The sequence below is a fragment of the Indicator indicator genome, chromosome 19, assembly GCF_027791375.1.
Source record: "Indicator indicator isolate 239-I01 chromosome 19, UM_Iind_1.1, whole genome shotgun sequence".
Taxonomy (NCBI): domain Eukaryota; kingdom Metazoa; phylum Chordata; class Aves; order Piciformes; family Indicatoridae; genus Indicator; species Indicator indicator.
Genome location: NC_072028.1, coordinates 13070516 through 13094319, shown reverse-complemented (window position 1 = coordinate 13094319; position 23804 = coordinate 13070516). Strand labels below are relative to the sequence as shown.

General features: G+C 45.7%; 2 protein-coding genes across 2 annotated transcripts; one reads left to right on the top strand and one right to left on the bottom strand.

Annotated features, from left to right (window-relative positions):
* The first annotated feature begins 7008 nt into the window (after positions 1-7008).
* Positions 7009-12854, top strand: PLEKHF1 (pleckstrin homology and FYVE domain containing 1). Its single transcript, XM_054389814.1, has 2 exons — positions 7009-7037; positions 12021-12854. Exon 2 carries the CDS (start codon positions 12033-12035, stop codon positions 12852-12854), a length of 822 nt encoding a protein of 273 aa, XP_054245789.1. The 5' UTR covers positions 7009-7037; positions 12021-12032.
* A 7440-nt stretch (positions 12855-20294) lies between these two features.
* On the bottom strand, positions 20295-22764 carry LOC128973502 (protein C19orf12-like). Its single transcript, XM_054389830.1, has 2 exons — positions 22602-22764; positions 20295-20560 (listed from the first exon to the last, which is right to left on the bottom strand). The coding sequence occupies exons 1-2, from the start codon at positions 22759-22761 to the stop codon at positions 20295-20297; spliced, it is 426 nt and encodes a 141-aa protein (XP_054245805.1). The 5' UTR covers positions 22762-22764.
* Between the last annotated feature and the right edge of the window lie 1040 nt (positions 22765-23804).

The following is a 23804-nucleotide window of genomic DNA, read 5'->3' as shown; positions in this document are numbered from 1 at the left end:
TAGCATGTCACCTAGGAGGATCTCTTCCCAGGATCTTCCCAGGCACAGAAGTGAGGCTGACAGGTCAGTAGTTCCCAGGGTCCTCCTTTCTACCCTTTTTAAAAATGGGTGTAATGTTTCCTTTCTTCCAGTCACCAGGGACTGCCATGACTTTTCAAATATCATGGAGAGCGGCTTGGCAACTACATCAGCTAATTCCCCTAGGACTCTGGGATGCATCTCATCAGGTCCCGTGGACTTCCATATCTTCAGGTTCCTCGGATAGACCAAATTATAGAGACAAACTGCAGTACCTTCCCCTGCCAGCCCCCAACTGCTCTACAAGGTTGAGGTTAGAGAAAATATACTTCATTCTGAGACACAAAAAAACTCAAAACCACAACCAGAAAACAAAAAAACAAAGCTTCCTGCATCTTTCACACACTACACCCTAGCCTATGTCACATCTCCACCCCCTTGCACAACCCAGGCATTAATATACTCTCTAAAAGCAAATAAGCTTCTTCCATCTGGTGAAAAATTCCCATGGCTCTTCCTTCAGCTCAGCACTGCTTCATTTATAGATCCAGCATGCCAACGGTGGAGATCCCAGCCAAGCTGAAGTTTGCTCTCTTTTCTTCCAGGATATCAGAAGGACATAATGAAAACAAAATAACACACTGCCTTTCTGTTTTCTCTTATATTTGAAGAACACAAAAGGAAATGTGAATTTCCTTTTTATTGGCCTTTCCCTTTTTCACAGCTCTCTACACTATATACACTTGATGCATAGAACCTCCCCAGGCAATCACAGAAGCCTTCCTGCATAAAAGGCATTGGTGTGGAGCAAGGTCCCTTACAAAGAGACAATTTTTTCCTTTCTACACTCAGCCCAGGTAGCAATTCCAAAGGCACAAGACTAAAGCATCTTCTTCACATAAATAGAAGCTATACCCATGGGCAAAGCAGGGTTTATGAATTAAACTCTTTTATCTGTCTTTGACTAATCAGTCAATCATAGGTGAACACATTTACATCTTTTTAAATTAACTGATGATTATCACACTCTTGTTCCCTGTGGTTTTTTATTCCACTTTAGTATTTGAAATACCTAATCTACCTAAGTTTAGTGTTTGAAATACCTAATTGTTCACAGTGATTTATCTTGTGCAATAAAAGCACACTGGTTATGAGATCACTGTGTAAAGAGAATAGCAAAAAAAAAAAAAAAAAGAGTTCAAATGAGGAGGATCATGCACAGAATAGTGTTATTCTGAAAGGAAGGCTGAGTCCAAAAGGTGCAGTACTCTCCCACAGCAGGCTGCCATACGCTTTCAGCAGCTTTTTTTAGACACATCTCTTTTTTTTACATTAATTTTGTATGATTTTCCTTTAATATGACACCCCTCTCTGCACTGAATGCCTGCAGCTGCTCACAGTTCTGGCATTTCACACTCTTACCTAACCCTCTTTCTCACCTTCCCCTTTCATATATTGATTAGAACCTTTGCCCGTTACTGGGGAACACTACTCAGAAATAGTGGTCCAGCAGCATATGGAACCTGTTACTTGTCTGTCACTGCATACTCACCCATACCACTCCTCTGATGAGAACAAATGTCTGAGTTTTCCCTGTTGTACATCCTTGTACTGGGCAGTTCTTGGGTGCATCCTGGAGACTGACAGCGACCAACATACTTGATCAAGCCACTCAGAAAATGTACAGGAAGCTCACGCTGTTAAGTATGAAAGAAAGCATGGGTTAGTGGCACAACCTGAAAAAAAAAAAAAAAGACTAGGTAACCTGGATTAAAAAAAAAAAACAAACACTTTTCTAATGAAACAACACACTGCCTTCCTCACTTGGACCTGCCCACTTTTCAGCTATACGTCTTTGCTAACCTTCAACCCAACAGCCCACATGGGAGAGGCCACAGAGTTCTCACAGGACACATGGCATTGGCATTCCAGGAGGCAGAGAAAGGGCTGTCATTGTGGGATGATGGGAACGTTTCTGCATCACAAGGAAAGGTGTATCCACAGTCCTGGTGGCAGCAGCTTCCCACTTCTACTCACACACCCAGCACCAGAGGTTCAGCATGTCCATCTGACATCCACCACGCTCCTGAACACTCTCCCCTCGAGTCCACAAGCATAAATCAATGTATTTGGTTTGCTCATGTCTTTAGTTTTAAGTTTTATCATGCCTCCTACTCACAGTATAGTCTATCATACAGAACAATATACACCATTGACAACATATATAGAACAGTTCGGTGACAAAATACTGAGTATTTTACAGTTAGGAAGGGGGCTATAAATCAAACAACAAATAACATGCTTTTCCAAAACAAATTAAAACTCTTACTAAGCTTTGAATCAAATCTTCTAACCACTTGTCAGTACAGTTACAGACCACTATGAAGAGAACAAACTATTGAAACTGAAATTGGCTTAGCAGAGAAAGCCCCAGAATTCCTCTCTCCCACTCTATGTTTCAGCACTGCTATTTATCACTGAAAATCAGGGGTAAGCAAGATACCCTATGCCTTCACAGCACTAAGATCCACAAACTGTCAAAGCTTAACTCAAATATCAGCATTTAGCCTGAAGGTAACATGGATTTCAAGCCCTTTTCATAGTCCTGACAACCACACATCTTTTGTAATGGGGAGATCTTTGTTTTCCCTAGCATTCAACTAAAAGCAAATAGTTATTGTGTATTTACACACAACATTTAAATTTGGCCTCTGCTGTTTACCTGCTTGGTCAGTATTGGTTGTTCAAGACTTCAGTTTCAACTCTAAGCAAAAGCCACGCACAGCACTGCACATAAGTGAAGAACAGGGCTGCAGGTCCAAGCTGGGAAGGGTGTCACAATCCAGTGGTGAACAATTTGGCAGAAGTTAAACCTCCTTGCTTTCCATCTCGTCCTCAAAATTTAGAGGTGGTGGGGGCGGCTGGGCTTAACTCCTGAGTGCTGTCCAATTGTATCTTTCAGTGCGACTTAACACTCTCGGGAACAGAACTGAGACTCAAGCGGGGCCAAGCGCCAAGCCCCTTTTATTTAACAGGCAGCAGGTATGAATACCGCGGCGGCCGGCCGTGGAGGGAGCATGCGTCGCGACACGCCAGCTGGGATGACGCTGGCAGCAAGCTCTCCCAGCTGCTCCTCGGCACCCCCCTCAAGCAGTTCTAGCTGTCTGCGGCAGCGCACTGGACAGTCTCACAGCGGATTCCAACAACAAAACTTCCCGGGAGTTCCTCTCCCTCGGCACCTAGCTAGCTGATTCTCAGTAGCCGATTCTGAGTCTCACGCAAGCCAGTTCCCTCCCTTTGCCATACTGTGGCGGCTTTTATAGCTTCCCACGGCTGCCAAAAATAGCCACCCGCCCGCTCCGCAGTGGAATGCATGCCCGGTGCCGTTACTGGGGAGGCTCTATGGTTCTAAAGTCTCTCGGTCGACGCTGTCGTCGGGGAGTCTCCGGGGTCCCAAAGTCCCTCGGTCGACCCCCGGGGGCAAAGGCTAAGCCCCCCGTGTCTCAAACGATTCTCTCAAAAATGCTGAGCCACATTCACAATAATTTTCGGTTCCTTTCAAATGGAAATACACAAACAGCAAAGAATCTGTTATAATACAAACCTGCAATTTCAGAATCTGCAGACGTAAGTGGTTTTGTGCTCCTTGCACATGACAGGTTTTGTAACAATCACTGAGATTTCTGAGCTGGGACATGACCCTGTGGTGGGGGTGATAACACACGGGGTAGTGAGTCAGGAGCTCTGGGGGATGTTCCTCAGCCTACCCCAAGTGATTCACTCTGAGCCAGAGCTCATTGATACTCAAAACAATTACAAATAATCTACTATTCCTATTCCAGTGATCAAACTGCATATGACTATATGTAACTCAAGTTTCAGTTTTACTTTCTGTAAGGAGGGTACAAACCCTGTCATTTATGCTGCACTTCGAGATCCTTAGAATAAAGTGCCGCCCACAAGCAAAGCACAGCAATGCCGTTGTAAAAACAAAACCACATTGGTTGCATATTACTTCGTTATGCAAAAGGCAGAGGAGCAAGCAAGTCTCAAGGTTGCTTTCAGGAATAATTTCATCCCTCCTGCAATTGTTTTGTAGTCAGGCTCCCAGGAACAACTCAGAAAGTGAGTAACTTCCCACACATGAGCTGAGAACAACCCCAAGGACACAACGACCCTCTGAAACAGGATTATCCGGCATTCAAGGCTTGTGGACTAGTGATGTTTTGTAAACTGATGCTCTAAAGTTTCAGAATGAGCTGAGCAGAGCTCTGGTTTCTGCACCATCAGACTTGGAAGCACCTCATTTTAAAAGCACACAATACTGCTAGGGCTTTAGAGACACAAATAAATTACAGCAATTCATAAATTTCTTCAATAGGCTGATTAGCTGAATCCAAATCAGCAGGAGCCAAATCAGACAAACATTGATCCCTCCATGCACAGCACACTCTAACAGAGCATAGGACAGAGGTTGTTCATGCTTACAGGTAATTTGCATAATGAACACATGTTGACTTATTCACTCATTAAGTAACAGGAGTATTCCAAGCTCAAGTCAGTAAAATCTCCATAGCTAAAAGCTGTCTTGTCCACTGAGGGAATGCTCTGTGTATTCAGTTAGTTAAAACCACTCTCTATCATATGATTGCAGTGGGTTCCTAACATCCCAAACTGAAGGTCAATATTGAGTTTTATCCAAAATAATTTTATCAAATGTCATGTTTGGTTTTTTTTAAAACATGCACTAACCATACACTGAGCTCAGAATTTAACAGATGTTTCTGTTAGCATTATAATCTAATCTTTTCCTGCAGGCTGTTGTAGTAATTTTGCCACTAGAAGATAATAAAAAGCCATTTTCTCCCCTGCAGAGCTTACCTTTGGCTGACTCAGCTGAGCAGCTGCAGTTTCCTTCACTTGCTTTTAAATTATTGCATCCCAGTTGGGCAAGATATTTCTGCTACTGAGAAACAACTGGGTTTGGAGAAAATGCCACAGGCAATAGATAAGATAGTCTCTTTACCTTGCTCCAGTTGCATTAAAAGCTAGTAGTTTTGGCTGCAGGTTTCTGTGGTGGTCCCACAAATGTTTCGCTTTTATGTCCAGGAAAAAAGAACTCCTGAGCCTAACTATCAAATAGCTCTTCAGATTACTGGTTAAACTCTGAATTTGTATGTCAAAAAGGCATTCAAACAAGGATGTAACAGCTTCCAATACAAACAAAATACCAAGAGAAAGCAATCTCTCAAGTGCAACTACTTAATACCAACTGCACAGCCAGTCCAGCCTGTACCTTGAAGCTCCCCTCCCTTTGTGCAGCAGTTGCTTAAACACACCTCCCCTTCTGAAAGAGAGAGTAGAAACACCCTTCAAATCCCAGGCTATTTGGCTAACCCAGTGCTATGTTGGGCCTATGTGTAATAATTACTGCCCAGGTAAATGTACTGAGAAACAGCAAGAAAAATAAACCAAAGTATTGCATTTCAGTGATAAAGACTATGATTAGGATAACATGAGAGCAAATTCAGAATGACTTTAGCATATGGGAAAATAACCATTTAAGAATAATAATCAAAGACTGGTTAGATCTAAAATATTCTGTCTGCTGAGACAAACTGACATATTTAGTTCAGTGCTTTGTGTGTTTACAGTTAGCTTTATGTTAAAAAAGGCATTTTGTACAAGGATTAATTTTTAAGCTGGGTATATCTCCCCAGACCTTGAAGACTGCTCTCAAGGAAGCCAAGACAGAGACAGCCAGTGTCCAAGCTCAACACAGAACAGCTCCCAGTTGTCTGCAAATGATCTGCTCCTCCTTCCAGTAACAGGCCACTCAGTCCTACTCTCCCACAAGGGCAAAAAGACCCCACACAAAAGTCCTAGCAATAACCTGAAAATCTGCTCAGCCCAGCAGCCTGCCCTCTGTGGCGCATTCTCTTTTCCTATTCTCTTTTCCTATTCTCTTTTCCTATTTCTGATGACTCAATAGCCCACCCTGTGACCCTTCCACATACACTGTCAGGCAACCACATAGTGCAACTAACTCAGTCCGTGTTCTTGTTCATCTGTTATCTGGCACAAACATAAAGTATGAAGAAATAAGGTCTTATGGAAACACTCATGAAGGCCCAAAGTACTTTAGGTCTAAAGCGCCCTATGAGCTTCCCAGACCACATTATTATTACCAAAGAAAACGAAAATGTGGGTTAAAAAAAACATTTGTAGTACCTTGACAGGTCCATCAGTTCCCATTAAAAATAGAAAAGCTATTAGAAAGTGAGCAAGCACCTGAATTATAGATCAGCGTGGGCCTGGTTAGCTGGGTTAGCAGCACCAGGCAAGGCCCAGAGCTTGGCTCACCTATTCCTCTGGCCTTGAGCACCTGCAGTGGGTGCCAAAGGGTGCCCGTGGCATCTGCTCATCTGTCCCACCCTCGTGGCAGTGACATGCAGGAGGGGCACTCGGTGGCCCATGAGCCACCAGGGAGACACAGCCATAGCGAGACTCTGTGCCTGGAATTGGCTGTATGGCCGCACGCAGTCGTGATCAACAGCACAACGTCCAAATGGAGACGAGTGACAAGTGGCGTCCCTCAGGGGTCGGTACTGAGACCAGTGCTGCTTAACTTTGTCTTTGTCGGTGACATAGATGAGTTTGCAAATGACACCAAGCTGTGTGGTCCACTTCACACACGCTGGAAGGAAGGGAAACGCCTGAAGGCCCGCGGGTCGCCAGACACTCCCTGGCACTTGACCACGGCCACCGGCGGGAGCGGGAGCGGGAGCAGCAGCAGCCCGCGCGCAGGCTCCCCCTGGTGGCGCCCCGCCCCGTCCTCCGCCGTCTGCCCAGCTCCGCCATTGGCCGCCAACCAGCGAGGGGGCACAGCTCCCCGCGGTGCGCCGAGCCCGGCCGGCGCCCATTGGCAGTCGGGGGCGCGGGTGGGCGGGGGCGCAGCCTGACTTCGGCGGAGGGGGATTGAGCCGCCTGGCGCGGGGCGGTTGGGGCCTTCCGCGGAGGTAAGGGGCTGAGCGGGGTTGCGGTAGGGGCTCGGCGCGGCAGCTGGGCGAGCAGCTTGTACGGAGAGGGAAAGTTTTGGAAAAGCGAGGGGTTTCGCCTCCAGGCCGGTGCGGCGGGAGAGAACCGGGCGGCTGCGCTCAGCCCGCTGTGGGAGAGGGAGGTGGGGGAAGGCTCGGCTCGCCGCCGGGAAGGCTCGGTTCTGCGGAGATGTGTGTCCTCCCCGTTTGGGATCTGCGCCCACCCACGGGTGTCCCGCCAGGAGGGAGCAGGTCAGTAGTGAATGGGCACCCGCCGCTTCTCAGCACCCTGGACTGTTCGTGGCCTAAGCGCCCCATACGGTAACGATTTTAATTTATTTTTTTTTTTAAGGGACTCTTACGTTACTAAGTTTGGCCACATACCAAAACTACCGAAATTGACAAAACTAGAGAAATTAGTGCCTCTGCGGGGGAATCCTCCACCTTTGGCCTTACAGCTCTTCTAAAAGACGTGGACTTTCAGACACGGGGAGAGACACAGAATTCATCTCACCAGCAAGACCGTGGATGTCCTTTGTCATGAGCCCTTGTCCAGCCTGAGCATGTAAGGGTGCCCTGACCAGTTGCAGTTAGGTAGTCTTGTCACCTCCAGCTCCGGTGCCTGATGGCCACTGACCAGGCTGACGGGATGGGTGGCAGAGCGGGGAGCAGGATTGTTTGTGAAGCACTGCCGAGCTGCACTGCCCAAGGGTGCGTGCACGGAGAGAGCGCAGAGAAGAGGGAGTGGGGGAGGCTCTTCTTTTGAGTTTCAGGTTTTCCTTCTTTCATACAAAACTACTCGGACACCCCTGAGCCTGGTTAGCACATGCAAGAGCCACAGCTGAGTTTGGGCTATCAACTCTTAGTTCTGGTAGCATCAGTCAGAGCTTCTCACAAACCACCTCTCGGTTGTTCTCTTGCTCTAGCCTTATATGCCAGAAGTCCTGGGCATGCTGGACAATAGTAGCAAGAATCTCACTAAGTCCATATCCCGGTGGAATTGGTGGAATTTCTCAAAGTCAGTCCCAGAATGTACATGTATTGAATTGGATTCTTTATGAGGGGTTTGCCACAGCTGGCTCCTGTTGCCCCCAGTGGCCCGGCAGTTATAGCATGCCAGGAGACAGGGAAAGGCAAGCTCAAATCCCCTTCAGCAGCCGAAAAAGGATGTTTGTGTTTTTCTTGCTCTGAATGCCTGCTCTGGCTAAAAGGTGGCTGCATCCTGCTTACTGTGCTTGATGGAGAGCTTATGCCAGCCTTGACTCCAGGAGACATTTCTCAGTTGTGTGAAGCAGAGAAGGAGTAAGAGAGTTGAGACTCAGGACATTTTCTGCTTGCATACATTCAGCAGTCAGCCCTCAGAGCACTGATACTCCTGGGCCATTCCTTACATGTGGTATGCATTAGGCATACAATGGATACCAAGACTGTCAGTTCTGTTTGACATCAAGAATGAAAGAATTGGGTAGAACAGCTCACTGTATTGCTACCCGTAAGCCTTAGATACATACAGATTTGTAAAACATACCTCAGACTCACTGACCCAGGAGGTTAAGTTGAAATGCTCCACCTGGCATGCATCAACATGGCTGTTCATAATCACAAGTGAACACACACTCAAAAGAAGTGGCTTGCCTGCTTCTGTAGTAGGGTGCCAAATAGTTTTGGGGTATTTTTTCTTTAAATATTGTAGTCATTCAGATATATTCACCACATAATACTTGATCACATGCAGAAGCAATAGATACTGATGAAAAGACCAATCCCAAACCTACCCATGCCAAAAACTCACATGAAAAGTAGCATGCCGATACAGTACATCTTCCCACCCTCATTTCAACTGTGTGAGCTTCTGCTGCAGGTGGTGCAAATGCCTACATGCCACTTGGTAATAAGCCCTGTGACCCTACTCACCTGATAGGAGAAACTTGAACAAATAGGAAAAAAGTACCAAAATGAATAAATTAGATTAGAATTTATATCCTCAATTTTATAACTCACCACTGTTGTTCCAAAGAAAGAGGCTCTTGCCTCACAGTAAAGGAGGACATAGTAACACTCTGCAGCTATCCTTATTTACCAAATTCACACAGTACTTTCTTTCTAAAATACTGTTTGTAGTGAGTCACAATACTAACACAAAATGGGTTTATATGTGGTTATTCAGACTGACCGTCATCTAGAACTTGAACAGGGTTGATGTTGTATGGTGGGGCAAGGTGAGTCACCTTCTGCAGAAGGCTGTTTTTCCCCCTGACTGAAAAAGGAATGTGTAGAGGAATAGAGTTGTCTGAGTCTAAAGGTGGGCAATGTGAATCCCACCCCTCCTGGGATTTTACTGCTCAGTATGTGTCTGTGCTGTTCTCCAGTCATTTATGCCAGAGGGGAGAGAGATGGAAGGAAAAAAAGGCTGGTTTTGCTTCCCTGGGGAAACTCTTTTGAGAAATGCCTTGGGCTAGCCTTAGCAGGGAATATTTCCCAGAACAGTTAGGTTTTCTTTGCTTAACTCATGTCACTTTAACTAGATAACAAACCAGAGGATGGAGGAGTGAGGACATACCCTGCAGTGGAAATGTGATGTCTGATGAGAGCTCATTTTAATTTCTTTCATATTGCAGGCTTGTGTCCATCCCCTGTCCTGCCTGTTCTCCCTTAGCTCCACACAGGAAGTCCAAGAGCTTTCTGGCTTATGCAGGGGCCTAAATCAATGCAACAGCTGAAGCTTTCATGGCAGCAGGGCTTGTACTCCTCCTTAAAAATGAGCTTATGTGTCCTTGCTCTTCACAAGCACAGTCGCTATATCAAACAAAACACTTTAATTTCCACTGCGACCTGGTACATGGAGAGCCCTAGAAATAGAGCTGTCTCAAATACCATATTTGCTTGGGAGGTTGGACTATGCTTCTAAATTACATGAAATAAAAGAATCAGGCTAAGAGCTGGGGCACCATAGCCCAGAAACATGAGGAAGCAAGACTGGTAGAAACAGGATTAACTGCTTCAGTTTATCCTACTTGGTGTTGCTGGTTCCAAAAATTTTTGACAGTATTTTGTTGCATTTAAATCTTTCTACACCCAGCTTCCCAAGCTGTGATTTCTTTTCTGCTGACAGCAAGTAATAAATCCCTTTGCACAACTTTGGCATGTCCATGCTGAAATAGCAAGTTGGTTGGGATATTTTTTCAGCCACTGCAGATGGTGTTGGGTCCCTGCATTTCCCCATCTGGCTCCAGCGTGGCCCCCAGTTGGAGCATTGCAGTTAATGGTGAATTGCCCTTCATGCTGGAGTACCTACCCATGAGTGGATATGCTTAACACTGTCCAACTCCATCAAATCCATTCTGGTCTCTCGAGGCCTTGAAGATACGCATCCTGCCAGAAGGGAGTTGGAAGCCTTAGGACCCTCCCTCTAGTTCAAAGGAGAACTCTGAAGAAGCCAGCTATTGAGCACAGGCCACTCAATATGAAAGCTCTTTCTGTAGTGTAGATCATTTATGTCATCCAGAGCTAAACCTGTCTCTTAGCTTTGTGCCTTTGTACCCTGGCCTGCTCTGGAGAAGAACATTCTGGGAACTCAGAGGAAGTGACCAAACTGTCTGCCAGATAGCTCAGGTGAGCATGTGGCAGCAGCTCTGTGGTTTCACTTCTAGCATACCAAAGGGATTATTTGGGTTGAAGAGCAAGGGAAGAATGTAAATCATCATTATCCCAAACACACAGGACCTGGTGTTGTCTTCTTCCTTTTCCCTTTCCTCTCCAACCTCCATGACTACAGAGACTCTGGAGAAGGAAGACGGGGAAAATGTCAGTGAGCAGCTCTGTGTTAGTGATTTGATGCGTTGCTAATGGCAGTCAGGGCAACACACATCCCTGTGACCTCGGACCCACCTCGTGATGGCTGAGCTACCTCACTGGAGCAGGAAGTGACTAACTTTCCCATGGCTGGCTGGCCTTGGGCAGCACCCTTCAGTGCAGGAGGGGCTAGGTGAGGCAAAAAATGGACTTAGAACATGGAGCACTTCCCTTACTGCAAACTACCAATAGCAAACATTTGCTTTAACTTCAGAGTTACTATTATCTAGGTTTTCCTATTAAAAAAAAAAACAAACAACAAAAAAAACAAGCTATCGAGACCCCAGATTGTGTGAGAAGTAGGACACAGAGGTGTGGGAAGGTTTGAGTCTGCTGTCTTCCACTTCCCTTTCAGTACTGGTCAGACTATTTTCAGAATCATCTGTCTTGTAGCTAGAAGCGTGGGCAGCCCCAGTGTAACTGGGGTAACAGAAGAAGGACTTGGCTTGTGGGCTTATTCACTAAGCAGGTGCTTTTTTTCTTGTTTGTTTGTTTTTTTAACCTGTTTTATCATGCAAGAAGGAAGAGTGGGAACAAGTGATACCACACTGGTTTTTTCCTGCCTTAACTCTGGCACAAAATAGCCTTGTGGGGTGCATGTGTCTGCAACTAAAGTTAGGGAAAGCAGGTGTGCAGTTAGAACTGGGAGGCTTGCTCCCAAGACCATCCCATCCCTGAGACTGCATCCAGTCCAGCATCAGTGAGCTCCAAGAGGGATAGAATGGGACAGGTCGAGGTACTCTTCGGCTGTCACAGTACAGTATGTCCGGAGCCAAGTACTTACACCTGTATGAGAACAGGTTTAGGTCAACCAGTTTCCTGTACTGCAGGCATACAATTATACTGGTAAAAAGCCCAGCTGTAATGGAAGACCTGTCTCTGCCTTCAAGGGCTTCCATTGCTGCGAACTGAACTGTCCCAGTGGAGACAGGGCTATTGCAAAGTCAGGCCAGAATGTTCGAAAATTCAGTGTAAAAATTTAGTGTAACAGTCTAAAGTGAAGAGTGGTAAGGAGGTTACTTGCATCTCACCTGTGCACGTTTGCTACTCAGCCTTACCTGAGTGCAGATGTGTGCAGCTTCACCACTTTCCTGTTCACTTCCCTCTTTCCAGAGCAAGCTGGAGATGGTGGACCATCTTGCAAATACTGAGATCAACAGCCAGCGCATTGCTGCTGTGGAAAACTGCTTTGGGGCTTCTGGACAACCCTTAGCTGTGCCAGGCAGGGTCCTTCTAGGAGAAGGGATTTTAACCAAAGAATGCCGCAAGAAACCAAAGCCTCGCATATTCTTCCTTTTCAATGACATCCTTGTCTACGGCAGCATAGTCATCAACAAAAGGAAGTACAATTCCCAGCACATTATTCCCCTTGAAGATGTCACTTTGGAGACGCTACCAGACACCTTGCAGATGAAGAACCGCTGGATGATTAAAACCTCCAAGAAGTCCTTTGTGGTTTCTGCTGCCTCCCTCACAGAGAGGAAGGAGTGGATCAGCCATCTGGAGGAGTGCATCAGGCACCTGCTGACAAAGACAGGCCGGCAGCCCTCCACAGAGCACGCGGCTCCATGGATCCCAGACAAGGCAACGGACATCTGCATGCGCTGCACACAGACCAAGTTCTCCACGCTCACCCGAAGGCACCACTGCCGCAAGTGCGGCTTTGTTGTCTGCGCAGACTGCTCCAGGCAGAGGTTCCTGATGCCCCGACTGTCTCCCAAGCCCCTGAGGGTCTGCAACCTGTGCTACAGGCAGCTGCTGGCAGAAAAGAAGAAAGAGGCAGAGGCAGATTGTAGGCAGCCAGAGCCAATCTGCTCTGCTGTCCCAGGCTACGAGCCTTCCAGCGGTGATGACAGCGACAAGTCTGACGATGACAAAACTGACCAGTGGCCAGCAGACACAGAATTTTATACCTCAGAAGTATCTTGGTCATCTTTCCATAGCTGACCTCCTTGGGAGTCAGCGGCATTTAGACATCGGGAAGCCAACTTCTGGCCTCCTGTGCATGTCCTTACTGATGTTTTCTCTAAAAGCTGTGCCTAGGAAGGTGGATTTTTGTCCCCTGTGTGTGGTGTCTGCATAGGGAGCAGAGATGGGGCTACCCCTCTGAAAGTGTGTCTCATACAACAGGAACACAGAGAGCGACAGCTCAATGAAAAGCACAGACTGGGGCAGAGACCTGTAGATCAGCCTTGGCCAAACAAGTTCACCCTTTGATGCCTTAGTCTTCCTATCTGCAAAAAGAGAGCAATACTAATTTCTTTTCTCAAATGCTTTGAAGTGGCTCTTGGGAGAAAAAGGAACAAGAAATTTTGAATTTAAACATACATGTCTGCTAGCAGTGCATTCATCTGTCATGGCATGGGGCACTCTGGATGCTGCAGGAGCATCGGAAGTGCAAGTGTGCCAGCCTGAGGAGATAGTCAGCCAGCTTGGCATGGTAAGGTTGGCACAGGCTTCCATTTCTACACCCGAGTCTCTCAACTTTGGAAACACAATGCTCTGAATGCAAGGAGCTCATATGATGCTTGGTGTGAGCAGCCTTAGCAAAGCACTGGAACATCCAGCTCTCTCACATGGAAAGAGGCCATTTTGGTGGTACTGGGCCAGGAGGGAGGAAGGAGATGGGGGAGGTATTGGTAAAATTACACAGTGAGATATGGAGGGAGAGACTCACCACAGCTGACTAAGTGCAGAGCCCTGTATCTCAAAACCAGGCCATTCTACCAGATTACCAGCAACTTGATGAACTCAAGCCTATTGGGTAAAAGGTTGGCACAGGGAAAACTTGTCAAAAGTCTTGGAAAATCCAGGAAAATGCCCCAAATTTTGATCCTGTTAAGTAGAGCACTTCAACTTTCACTTCTCTCCTCAGCAGGAGCTATTGAATGCTCTTTGAAGGCGACTTGTGGGGTTGCCTCTTGTCTGTGACTTTTAAAAGTCCAAAGTTAAGTTCCTTTTATGTACTTCCAGGATTGGAGCCCAAGACTTTAAAGTTGATCTCAAATTAACTGTAAAGTTCAAATTAAGTGAGAATGTTTACAAGTGTTCATTCAAGTATTCTATCATGACATAGCAGGGGAGTATATATACTGAAAATCAAGACAACAGCAATTGTTTTGCAGCAGACATTTCTACAAACTCTGTTATTACTTTTAGTATATTGTGTATTTTAAGCTCTGGAAAAGGAACATGGCTGAGAGTACACTGCCAATGTTATAAGTTGTTTCCTTACCATGACCTGTTCCAAACAGTACACTGCCTGCCAGATGGCCAGACTTGGGTTTTTTTTTTAATTCAGTTCGAAGTAATCATTCTTACTGTCTTTTGTAAACTGTCAGTATTCCAATGAATTTGTATCCCTTGACTGTGTGTGAATAAAGATACGGCCATCAGGAAGAAGCCAGGAAAGTGTGACAGTGATGCTTGTTGTTATTTAACAAGAGTCTTAAGCAAGAGCTGAGATTCAGGCCTGGGTGGCCAGCATGAGTTCTGACTCCTCAGCTGTGAGGTGAATGCTCTGGGTTTCTATTTGCTGCTTGAAGCTAAGCATGAGTGAAAAAAAAAATTGCCAAATCTGATGCTTCCTTTCTGAGTTTTCCCAAGTCTTTTGTAATCCCCTGCAGTAGTCTGTATTAACTGAAATAGTATTTTTCCAGTGGGGGCACAATGTAGAGTAGGTCAACAAACCTTACGACCTAAGCAGATGTTCCGGAGTATTAAAGCAATAAGTACACCAAGGTCTGTTTTTCCCATCCCTCTCCAAGCTTAGTTCATAACTCTGCACAGCAGTGATTGTTTGTATAATGGCTCCCACCCACCAAAAGGGTGTGCATTCTATGCTAACAGAAAATGACCTTAAAAATAAACAGCCACTAGAACGATTCACAAGCCAAAAATAGCCCAGCTGCTGAATCTGCATCCATAGCTGATACTCCAGTTCCTTGCTTCTGAGGGAGTTCTTCCTAATAACTGGCTCCAGAAATGTATTCCAGTTTTGGACTTAGCCCTTAGTTCTCTTAGAAATCAGATTTTTGTTATCTTATGTGTCCAAAGGTCTTGCTATTATCAGCCCCAAAAGACCTGTGGACTGGTTTTATCCTGTAATGAAGGACAGGCATGCCTCTAACGAATGCCTTTGTGTTGAGAAAGAGCTTCTCTAAATCACAGCAGGAAAACCAAACACCAAACCCAAACAAACACTGCCTTTTGTGTGTGTGTGTGTGTGTGTTTGTATACTGTGGCCTTTCTGGAAAAACACCTTCCAGAAACTGGGACATCCCCTTTCCTTACGGGAAGTGGGAATGGTGAAGAGTGGAGGATGGAAAAGCTGCAATACTTGTGATAACTGCCAATAAGGGCAACTCTTATCACATACACACCCTGCTATTTTGAAACATGGTTGGTTGGAGCAAAGTGCACAGCACTTCCAGAGGCTTCTTACTTGCACACTACCTTGTGTGTGTTCCAGTGCCTTCTCCCAGAGCATTCTGATTGCCAGACAGGTGCTGGTGGTGCTCCTAATTCTGTGCAGCTGTGCAGGCAGCATCTGAGGTTGTCGTGCCACAGCTGCTGCCGAGTGAGAAGACCTGGAAAGGCCTTAGCTGTCTCAGGTTGGAGAAGACATTGCACATGGAAGCTACATGTAACTTAGTAACTCTTCAACTGTTAAAACATATGGTTAAAGGAGCCTGCTCAGGAAAACATGGGGAAATTAAACAAAGCTGCTTCTCCCCTTCCTCTAGTTTTATTAACCAGGCTAGGGAGCTCAATGCTGGGATTAGAGCCTGGAGCTCTTGGCTTCTAGCCCGCTGAACACATGGAGTTCAGATCATGGGCTGTGCTGTTACAGTCCAGCCTTGTTTTTTGGCTTGATTTTGTCTCCAGTACATTAATGGGGCATTTCCTGATGGTATGGTTTTTTTCTTTTTCTGAGCTAAGTAAATGTCTTAACCAGGGATTCATTAAAGTTTTCAAACTCATAGGACTAGAAAGAGCTTGAATGCTCACTTCACAAAAACATCTGCAGGTTAGGGATTTTGTGAAGTCCTGTCATCCTGAAAGCCTCCCAAACATCTTGTGTGGAGATCCAACGTTGCCAGAAGGAACTTGGCCTTTGCCTGAAGGTGTCATAACCTGACAGGCACAGCACCATGCAGCACTGGCACACCAGCTACTGCACTGTTTAACCCAGGGGCGTGCTGCTTGAGGAAACCGGACTGGTTGAAAAATGCTCCTTCTGCTTCCTTGAGCAGAAACTGGAGCCCAGGCACGTTTTGAAAAGCACCCTCAGTAAAATGGTTCCTTTTCAGCTGGGCACACAGAAGCCAGAGGATGGTCCCTGTAACTGTCAGGAGCAAAACAATGGAAACAAAACATGGAAGAGGGAAAGAAAAACCTGATTGTTAGCATCAGACCTGCTGAAACTGGTTGGAATCCTGTAACAAAGACACAGGAAAGTACAGTTAAGGACCATGCAACGAGGCAATCCTCTTCTGCTCTCCAAAGCAGGCAGGAAGGTAAGGAAGAGGATAGCACTGCTGTAGCAGCCAGTCACAAAGCCAAAGGAAAGGTAATGGGGAGATTTGCTCTGTGAATAAATTGAAAAGAAAGGACAAAGTGTTTCTAAGAAACATGGTCTGCCATCCCAAGGCACAGGCAAGGCACCACACCAACTCTGCAGGACAGTGCTCACTCAGCACTTCACGAGCATTCAGAGGCAGCAGGGTGAAGCCAGCCAGCTTCTCTCTCAGAGTTTTGCCCCTGGTTACTCAAACACTCCACTCTTATTCAAGCAGAAGTTCTGGCACTGCCAAAGCCCACAGCCTCTTCTGACTCACTAATGCCGCAAGGCAGTTTCTCGTGTTCCTCAGCCTGGGACTTTTGGTCAGGATGAGGAACTGAGGAGCACAGATAGTCTCAGCTACTGCTGAGCTTTAAAGCGATTTGTCTCCAATAAAAAATATAGGTTTCTGTTTCTGACTTTTTGTGTTTCAGGCCATAGACTCAAGAAAGTTGTTGACAGAAGGTGCTACACTACTGTCACTTGGACAGTGGACACCATACAGCAAAACAGCTTCAGGAAACCATGAAGACCTGAGCATTGGAAATGCTCTCCAGAGCACCTGGAGTGGAGTGCTGCACTTCAGGGAAGGACAGGCTGCTCACCATGGGGTAAAGCACTGTGGCAGCAACACACAACCAAGTCTGCTTTATGTTGCACATCATAGCAGGAGAAATCCCAGTGCCTTGCATGTGTATGAGGAAGAGCCTCTTCTGCCTGTGCACTTCTTCATAAAATCTCCAAAAAGACACAGCTATCAGTGCTGCTGTCCTGGACAGAGGACATGAGGCAGATTGGGAGCCACTGTCAAGTGCTGATGAACACTAAAAGAGGCCCTCTGAAACTGGCATTTTACTTCATTTCCAGTAAGGACTGGAAATGCAAACAAACCGTAAACAGGTTTACCACAAAGCTCTTCTTGAGAGGTTACCAGCCAAGAGTCCCGGTTTGCTATTGTAGGAAGGGCAGAGAAGGGAGGAAAAGAGGCAGATAAGATGCTCTGTGTTCACAGAGTGTTCTCCTACATCATTCTCTTGCATGGTCAAACCCCACTGGCCCACAGCATTTGCTGCCGGCAATGATGCTGCTGCCCATAATCTTGCTTCCTGCTCATCATCCTGCTGCCCAGGCTGTCCCAAGCAGAAAGGGAAAGCTGTGCTCCTGTGAACTTTGTCAAGCCTCTCCTTGTGTGTCCTAAACAATGTGTTCTGGTGAAGATGTGAGAAGAGAAAAGCATTTTAACTCAAAGTCAGATGGCCTTCTCTTCCTCTCACAGACAGCAACAAGAGAAAAAGGCATGGCTATCTATTGTCAGAGGAGTTACAGATAAGGTAAAACCAGATCCTTAGTGGTTTCCTATACGAAGACAGTTCCAGAGGCACCAGAGGGAGGAGTGTGACATCAAGGCCTCTGCAGATTTGTTCTGCTCTGGTCAAGGCCTGCAGGAAGAGTCATGTCACCTAACTCAGGTCACATCTGCACCCCTCAGCCTGTGACAAGGGCAGCAGGGGCCAGAGTGTGTGCTGGAGGAACCTGTCAGCAGCCTGCCCGAGCTGCACATCTGCAGCACACAGGCTCTGTACCTGGGAGCACACACAGAACAGTGCTAATGGGGGCACCCCTTACAGTCATCCTCAAGTGGCTGGAATGGCTCAGGAATCCTGGTGGAGCCAACAACCCAACCCACAAACCAGAGCCACCAGCACCCAGGTCACAACTACCTGGTTTCTGTCAAAGTCACAAAGACACTTGATGAGTGTTTGCTCAGCAGTAAGTTTCAGGGAAACACTCTGAGTCTCCAACTCCTTCCAAACAATGGCTTTGAGCAATCTTCTTTACTGACCAGCCTCTAGAAGCCAGGCTGTCCAACAAAGGGTCACTTTGCATGGCCACCTCAATCCAAAGGTCTTTCATACACTCCCAAAAGACTGCAAGCCCTGTGCAGCCCAACCCTGCTCTTCAGAAGCAGTCCTGGAGCAAGCACTCTGGTCCAGTCTCTCTATGGTGGTGGCCACAGAAGTGAGAGAGCTGCCCAAGCATTTTCCCCCTGCACAGCTAAGGCAGGAGGGAGCCTCACAAGCCTGTATCCTCAGTGAGGAGAAGCACGTTTTCCTTGGCTTGGCAGCATCCAGCTGCTCTACTTCTAATACAGCTGACTTTACTGAATCACCCCAGCAGAGCTGAGGGAGAGGCAACACATTAACCCTGCAAGGGCCTCTGCAGCAGAGCTTTCCGCTGCAGTTCATGCAGAGGAGATGTCTTCCCCCAAAACCTCAGCAGAGACAGGCTGGTGTCAGTCATACCTGTCTTGTGGCCAGAGGAGAACTTATCCCACAGGACATCCGGCTGCAGCCATGTTTCTTCTACTATTGCCATGTTCAAGGCAGATAAAACACATGCAACACCTGTACAGCCAGCAGACTGAGCGAGCCCCCGTGTCTGTGCTGGCTCCCAGCAAGCACTTGGGACGTCACAGGCTGCAGCCACCTGTTTGCAAGGACACAGCCTTATCGAGGAGAGGTCCCATAAAATCCACTGGTAAAGAGCTGTGGTGTTAATGTGGGGAGGATGACAAAAGGAGACTGCCTCACTTTGCTGTTTCAAGACTTAAGCATTAGAGGTAGGTTACCTTCATAAAAAGGGGTCACTGCAGAATTTCAGCTCTCAAGTTCAAAGCAGCTCTCTGCCCCTTCACTTTTTGGGCAGATTACTGCTGCTGGGAAGGTCCTCACTGCCTGCTGTCAACATCAGTCAGCTAAAGGCAACTCAGAATTGTTCTGCTTTTACTGTTCTTTGTGCTCTCTGGAGTCAGTGGGTCAACACATGGAACCATCTTCCACTGCAGAAGGATCTCACCAAAATCCTGTAGAAAAGTCCTCCAGATAATGAGAATCATAGCAACTAATTAAGCAGTACCACAGACATCTAGTGTGCCACCATGGGGTACCACTCTAGCAGCCTGTTCAGGGCTGGTACTCCTCAGTCCTGCAGGGTCCATGTAAGCAGTAGTTACACATGGCCAGGCACACACAGGAGGCAAGAACCTCTCCAAAGACAGTGTGAGCCCAGGTGGAGGTACTGCATGGGCAGACTCAAACTAAACAAAGAAATGCAACTCTAAGAAACAAGCAATCACTCTCTATTGTCTTGTCAATCCAACTGTGGTCATTCAGGTATAAAACAAAGTGTTTACCTATTGCTTTAAATCCTGTTTAGGCATTGGTTTCACTTCTGACAGAATGGAATGAAACCTTGATAATTACAATAAACGTGACAAGGAACAAAGTCAGGATTGAGACCTTTGAGTTTACAGTAGGATAACAAACTGTCTTGTAACTTGCCTTTGCAGGACTGAAACAGACTGTAAGGAAAATTCTTCCCAGTGCCCTAGCTACTTTGGTACTTGCATGCCATTCACAGATGAAATATCAAGCACTTACACAAAGAGGACTAAATCTCCTAATAAAACACAACGATATTGAAAATGTAACTAGAGGCACAACAGTGACTTTGAATTCACTTCTACTGCAGAGTAATTCAAAACTACATAGCAAGTTACTGTCAGGACAATCCAGTGATCTAATGTTATTCTTACCAAAAACCCCAACCCAACCCAAACCAGAAAAAAAAAAACAACCAACAAACCACCAAACAACAAACAAAACAAACAACCAAGGAAACAAAATCAAATACCAGAAGTCAAAATACTACTTAGATCAGTCAATATTCATAATTAGTACTAATAACTAGTAATTGCTATGTTGAAGAATTGCAACTGTCAGACTAAATTTCTCTGCACTGTAAAAAGTCTGCTCTGGAAAGGGTTATTTACTATACTTCATCTTTACATTTAGCTCTTTGGAGAAGTAATTTATCAGCAGTTCTGTCAGTTTCTGCTGAAGATTAGCATTTCCCATTACAAGAGCAGTCAGTTGAGCAACATCCATCCAGTCTAAGTTCCTGAGAATAACAACAGCTTCATCATAGAGTTTCTGCTGCTCAGATGGAGGCAGTTCCATTAGAATTTGAGGGACTGGCTTGAACTGTCCTGCAGTCATCCAGCCACCAAGAATTCCACCAAGTGCTCCTCCTAGAAAAGAGAAATGTGAGTCTTTACCTGTTAATGTTAAAACCTTAACAGCCTTCATCAGCAACGTTCCCACCTTTATTAGAAATCAGTGCAGAGCTGTGCATGTGTCTGCTTTAACCTGGTTTACATGTGATGCTCAAAACACCAAGAAGGCTTTGTAAAGCTTTTTACATCACAAAGCAACTCCTGACACAATCAAAGGCAATAGCTTCAAGCTAGGAACCAGAAACAAATCAACCCTCCACAGGGCTCTGGTCTCTCAAGGAAAAGCCTTACTCTCCAGTGAAACCATGCCCAAGGAAAACACCCAACTAACAACTGCATTCTCTGCCACTAACACAATCTCTTGCTAGATTCCCAGAGTGATCCAAGCTTTCTGCTTCTGTAGCACCACACATTGCAGCTTCCTACTCCCATGAAGTCCAAACCTCAGATAGTGAAAGAAACACTGCAAGTTTCTGCAGTGACTGCAGAGTGCAGGTAACTCATCCTCTAATTCTTGGTGCAGCAGTAAGGACAATCCATGCAACACTGTCCTGCACCTATGCAGGCTGTTTGTGTAAGTGGAAGTGCACTTGACTGCAAATGTCCCTGCAGCTGTTCTAACCCCCCCTAAAGACTCTGGGTCATTTTCCTTTGTGATGTATAAAGTTAAACAAGGGTCTCCTGATTTAGTTGCACTATAATCAAGACATGGCTTTTGCTACACTTAGGACTTACTATTCACACTATGTTCACTTGGTATACTCCACACCAAAAGCATACTTTAATACACAACAGGTGTCCTTGTTCCAGTGCCTTCACCACGGGTTGAAGAATAACTCAACTTGACTGGAGAACATTATAAACAGACAAACACAATGAGAAAACACATCCCAGAATAGCTCCAGTGATTCTCACCATCTCACTCAAGCATTAAGCCAATTTTTACTTTTATTTATGATTTACAGCTTACAGATTTCTTACAAAAGCTCAGTTTCATTGCTTTCTTCCTGATAACCTCAGTCAAACATTTATCAAAGTATTATTTTCACCTATTTACTAATCTCTGTACTTGTAACAAGAGTAAATACATAGCTTCATTTTGAATTTCTGTTATCACTCCTCATGTAATAATATTTGCTTGTATTTGCAAGCTCAACTTTGCTAGCCCTCACATAGGCATACTGCAATTCACTCCCATACCAATAAGCCTGTGAAATTGCTGGAGCTGCTCACAGGAGTAAGGAGCATTCAGTGACCAGACAGCTTTCAAATTAGACAACTCTTACTTCAACAGACATGGAGGAGACACTACTCTTTACTATTAGAATCTCTTCTCCCCATAATTTTCCACACAAGGAAAAAGACCCAAAGTGACAGGGAATAACGAGATTCAGAGTTAGAAACCAAGTTCACCAGGAAGCAGATAGCAGGTACGGATAGAAATACAGAAATTCATTAGGATGATAATCCTGTGCCATGCTAAGGCTGACTAAGAAACTTACTCACCTTTGCTTTATACCCCAAATTTCTTTCTATGAAGTCACCACATACCAACATACCCCTGACTGCTACCATCTTTTGGGCTCCTTCACTCCCACTTCAACCCTCTCCTCTTCACTCCTTAGCCACAGCACTGAGCACAGTCTGCACTAATGAGCTCAGAACCTGTGAGCTTGTTCTGGTTTGTCCCATACCTTGGACACTGGTCTACATCAGCAGATAGGAAAGGGCTCTACCCACAAAAAAAACCCCAAACTAGTTGTTAACAACTTGTTCAAAGGGTTTCAAAGGCACCACTATCTCAACCTCAGATCTATGGAGGGCTTCCCATTTGCCACGCAGGACCAAAGACAGACAGGTTGCTATCAAACTCTAGAAGGAAATACTGACACACAACCCCCTCTTTCCTAAAATGCCAACATATAAATGGGATTTTTTCAAGTCCAGACACATGAAATCTCAACAATCTTCAACCCACACCTACTACATAGATTTCCCAGTTTCTTCACTCAGAGAGTTAACAACACTTCTTGTTCCTAAAACAAAAGAGACTTACCTACAGCAAGGCCAACTGGACCTGCCAACAGCCCCCCAGCAAAGGTTGATGCACTTGCCACAAGTGCTCCTTGACCAGAGCGTATGGCAGCAGCTTTCATGCCCTTCGCCTTAGCGAGATGGAGGAACAGGGCCATCACATCACAAACATCGATGGGCATTTTGGCGAGTTAAGATGCTGGAAAAGAGGTTTAAGTTCTCTTTTGATTGCTGCAACAAAAACTGAACAGAGCTGATATGTCTGTGAGTCTAAACTAGAAGAGGCACAGCTAATATAGGCAAGATTAGTTTTGCTTTCTCTTTCATTTCTGGGCAAAGCACTCCTATCTCCAAGAAGCCAACAGTTACTGAATCTGCAAACAAAACAAGACAGTAGACCAGGAGAATTGTTTTATGACATATTTAGAAGACAAAACAAGGAATGTTCAGCATCATGCTCAGCTCTGGGAAAAAGACAAAGCAAAGCTTCACTCTACCACAATCAGCAGATTATAATTGACAGATATGTCAGGTATTTTCTCCTTGTCCAAAATCTCGCTGCAAATCATTCGCTGTTTTCACATCTCAGTTCTTCTCCCCGTTTTGTTACATGATTAAACCTTTCCATGCTGGTTTCTGAAGGTGACAAGCTGTCTATATGAAGCAAGAGCCTGAGGAAGGGAACAGATTTCAGGAGTTGGAGGAGACCTGGGACTGGAAATAAATGGGGAGCTCTGGAAACAAGGCCTCAGAAATGTAGGCAGACATGTCTATGCCAGTCAGGTCTCTGGAAAAAAAGGTGAGATGAGTCTCATGCATACAAGGAGGCAGCGAGATGAGACACAGTGAGAAGGCTCAGTGTGGGGCAAATAGTGGTCCCTGAGAATGATCCCTCCAAGACTAAACCTTTTCCATCTCATTCACTTGTTGCTGCTGCCTGTTTAAGCCCTGTCATTTCTGCAGAAGCCAACAGAGAGTGTAGCTACAGAACACTACTGCTGCAACTACCACTGACATAAAAGGCAGCAGGGAGGTCACAGGCTGTAGCCACCTTTTTGCAAGAAAACAGCCTTAACGAGGAGAGGTCCCATAAAATCCACTGGTAAGGAGCTGCAGTATTAACGTGGGGAGGATGACAAAAGGAGACTGTCTCACTTTGCTGTCTCAAGACTTAAGCAATAGAGTTAGGTTACCTTCATAAAAAGGGGTCTATGATGCAGCTGGT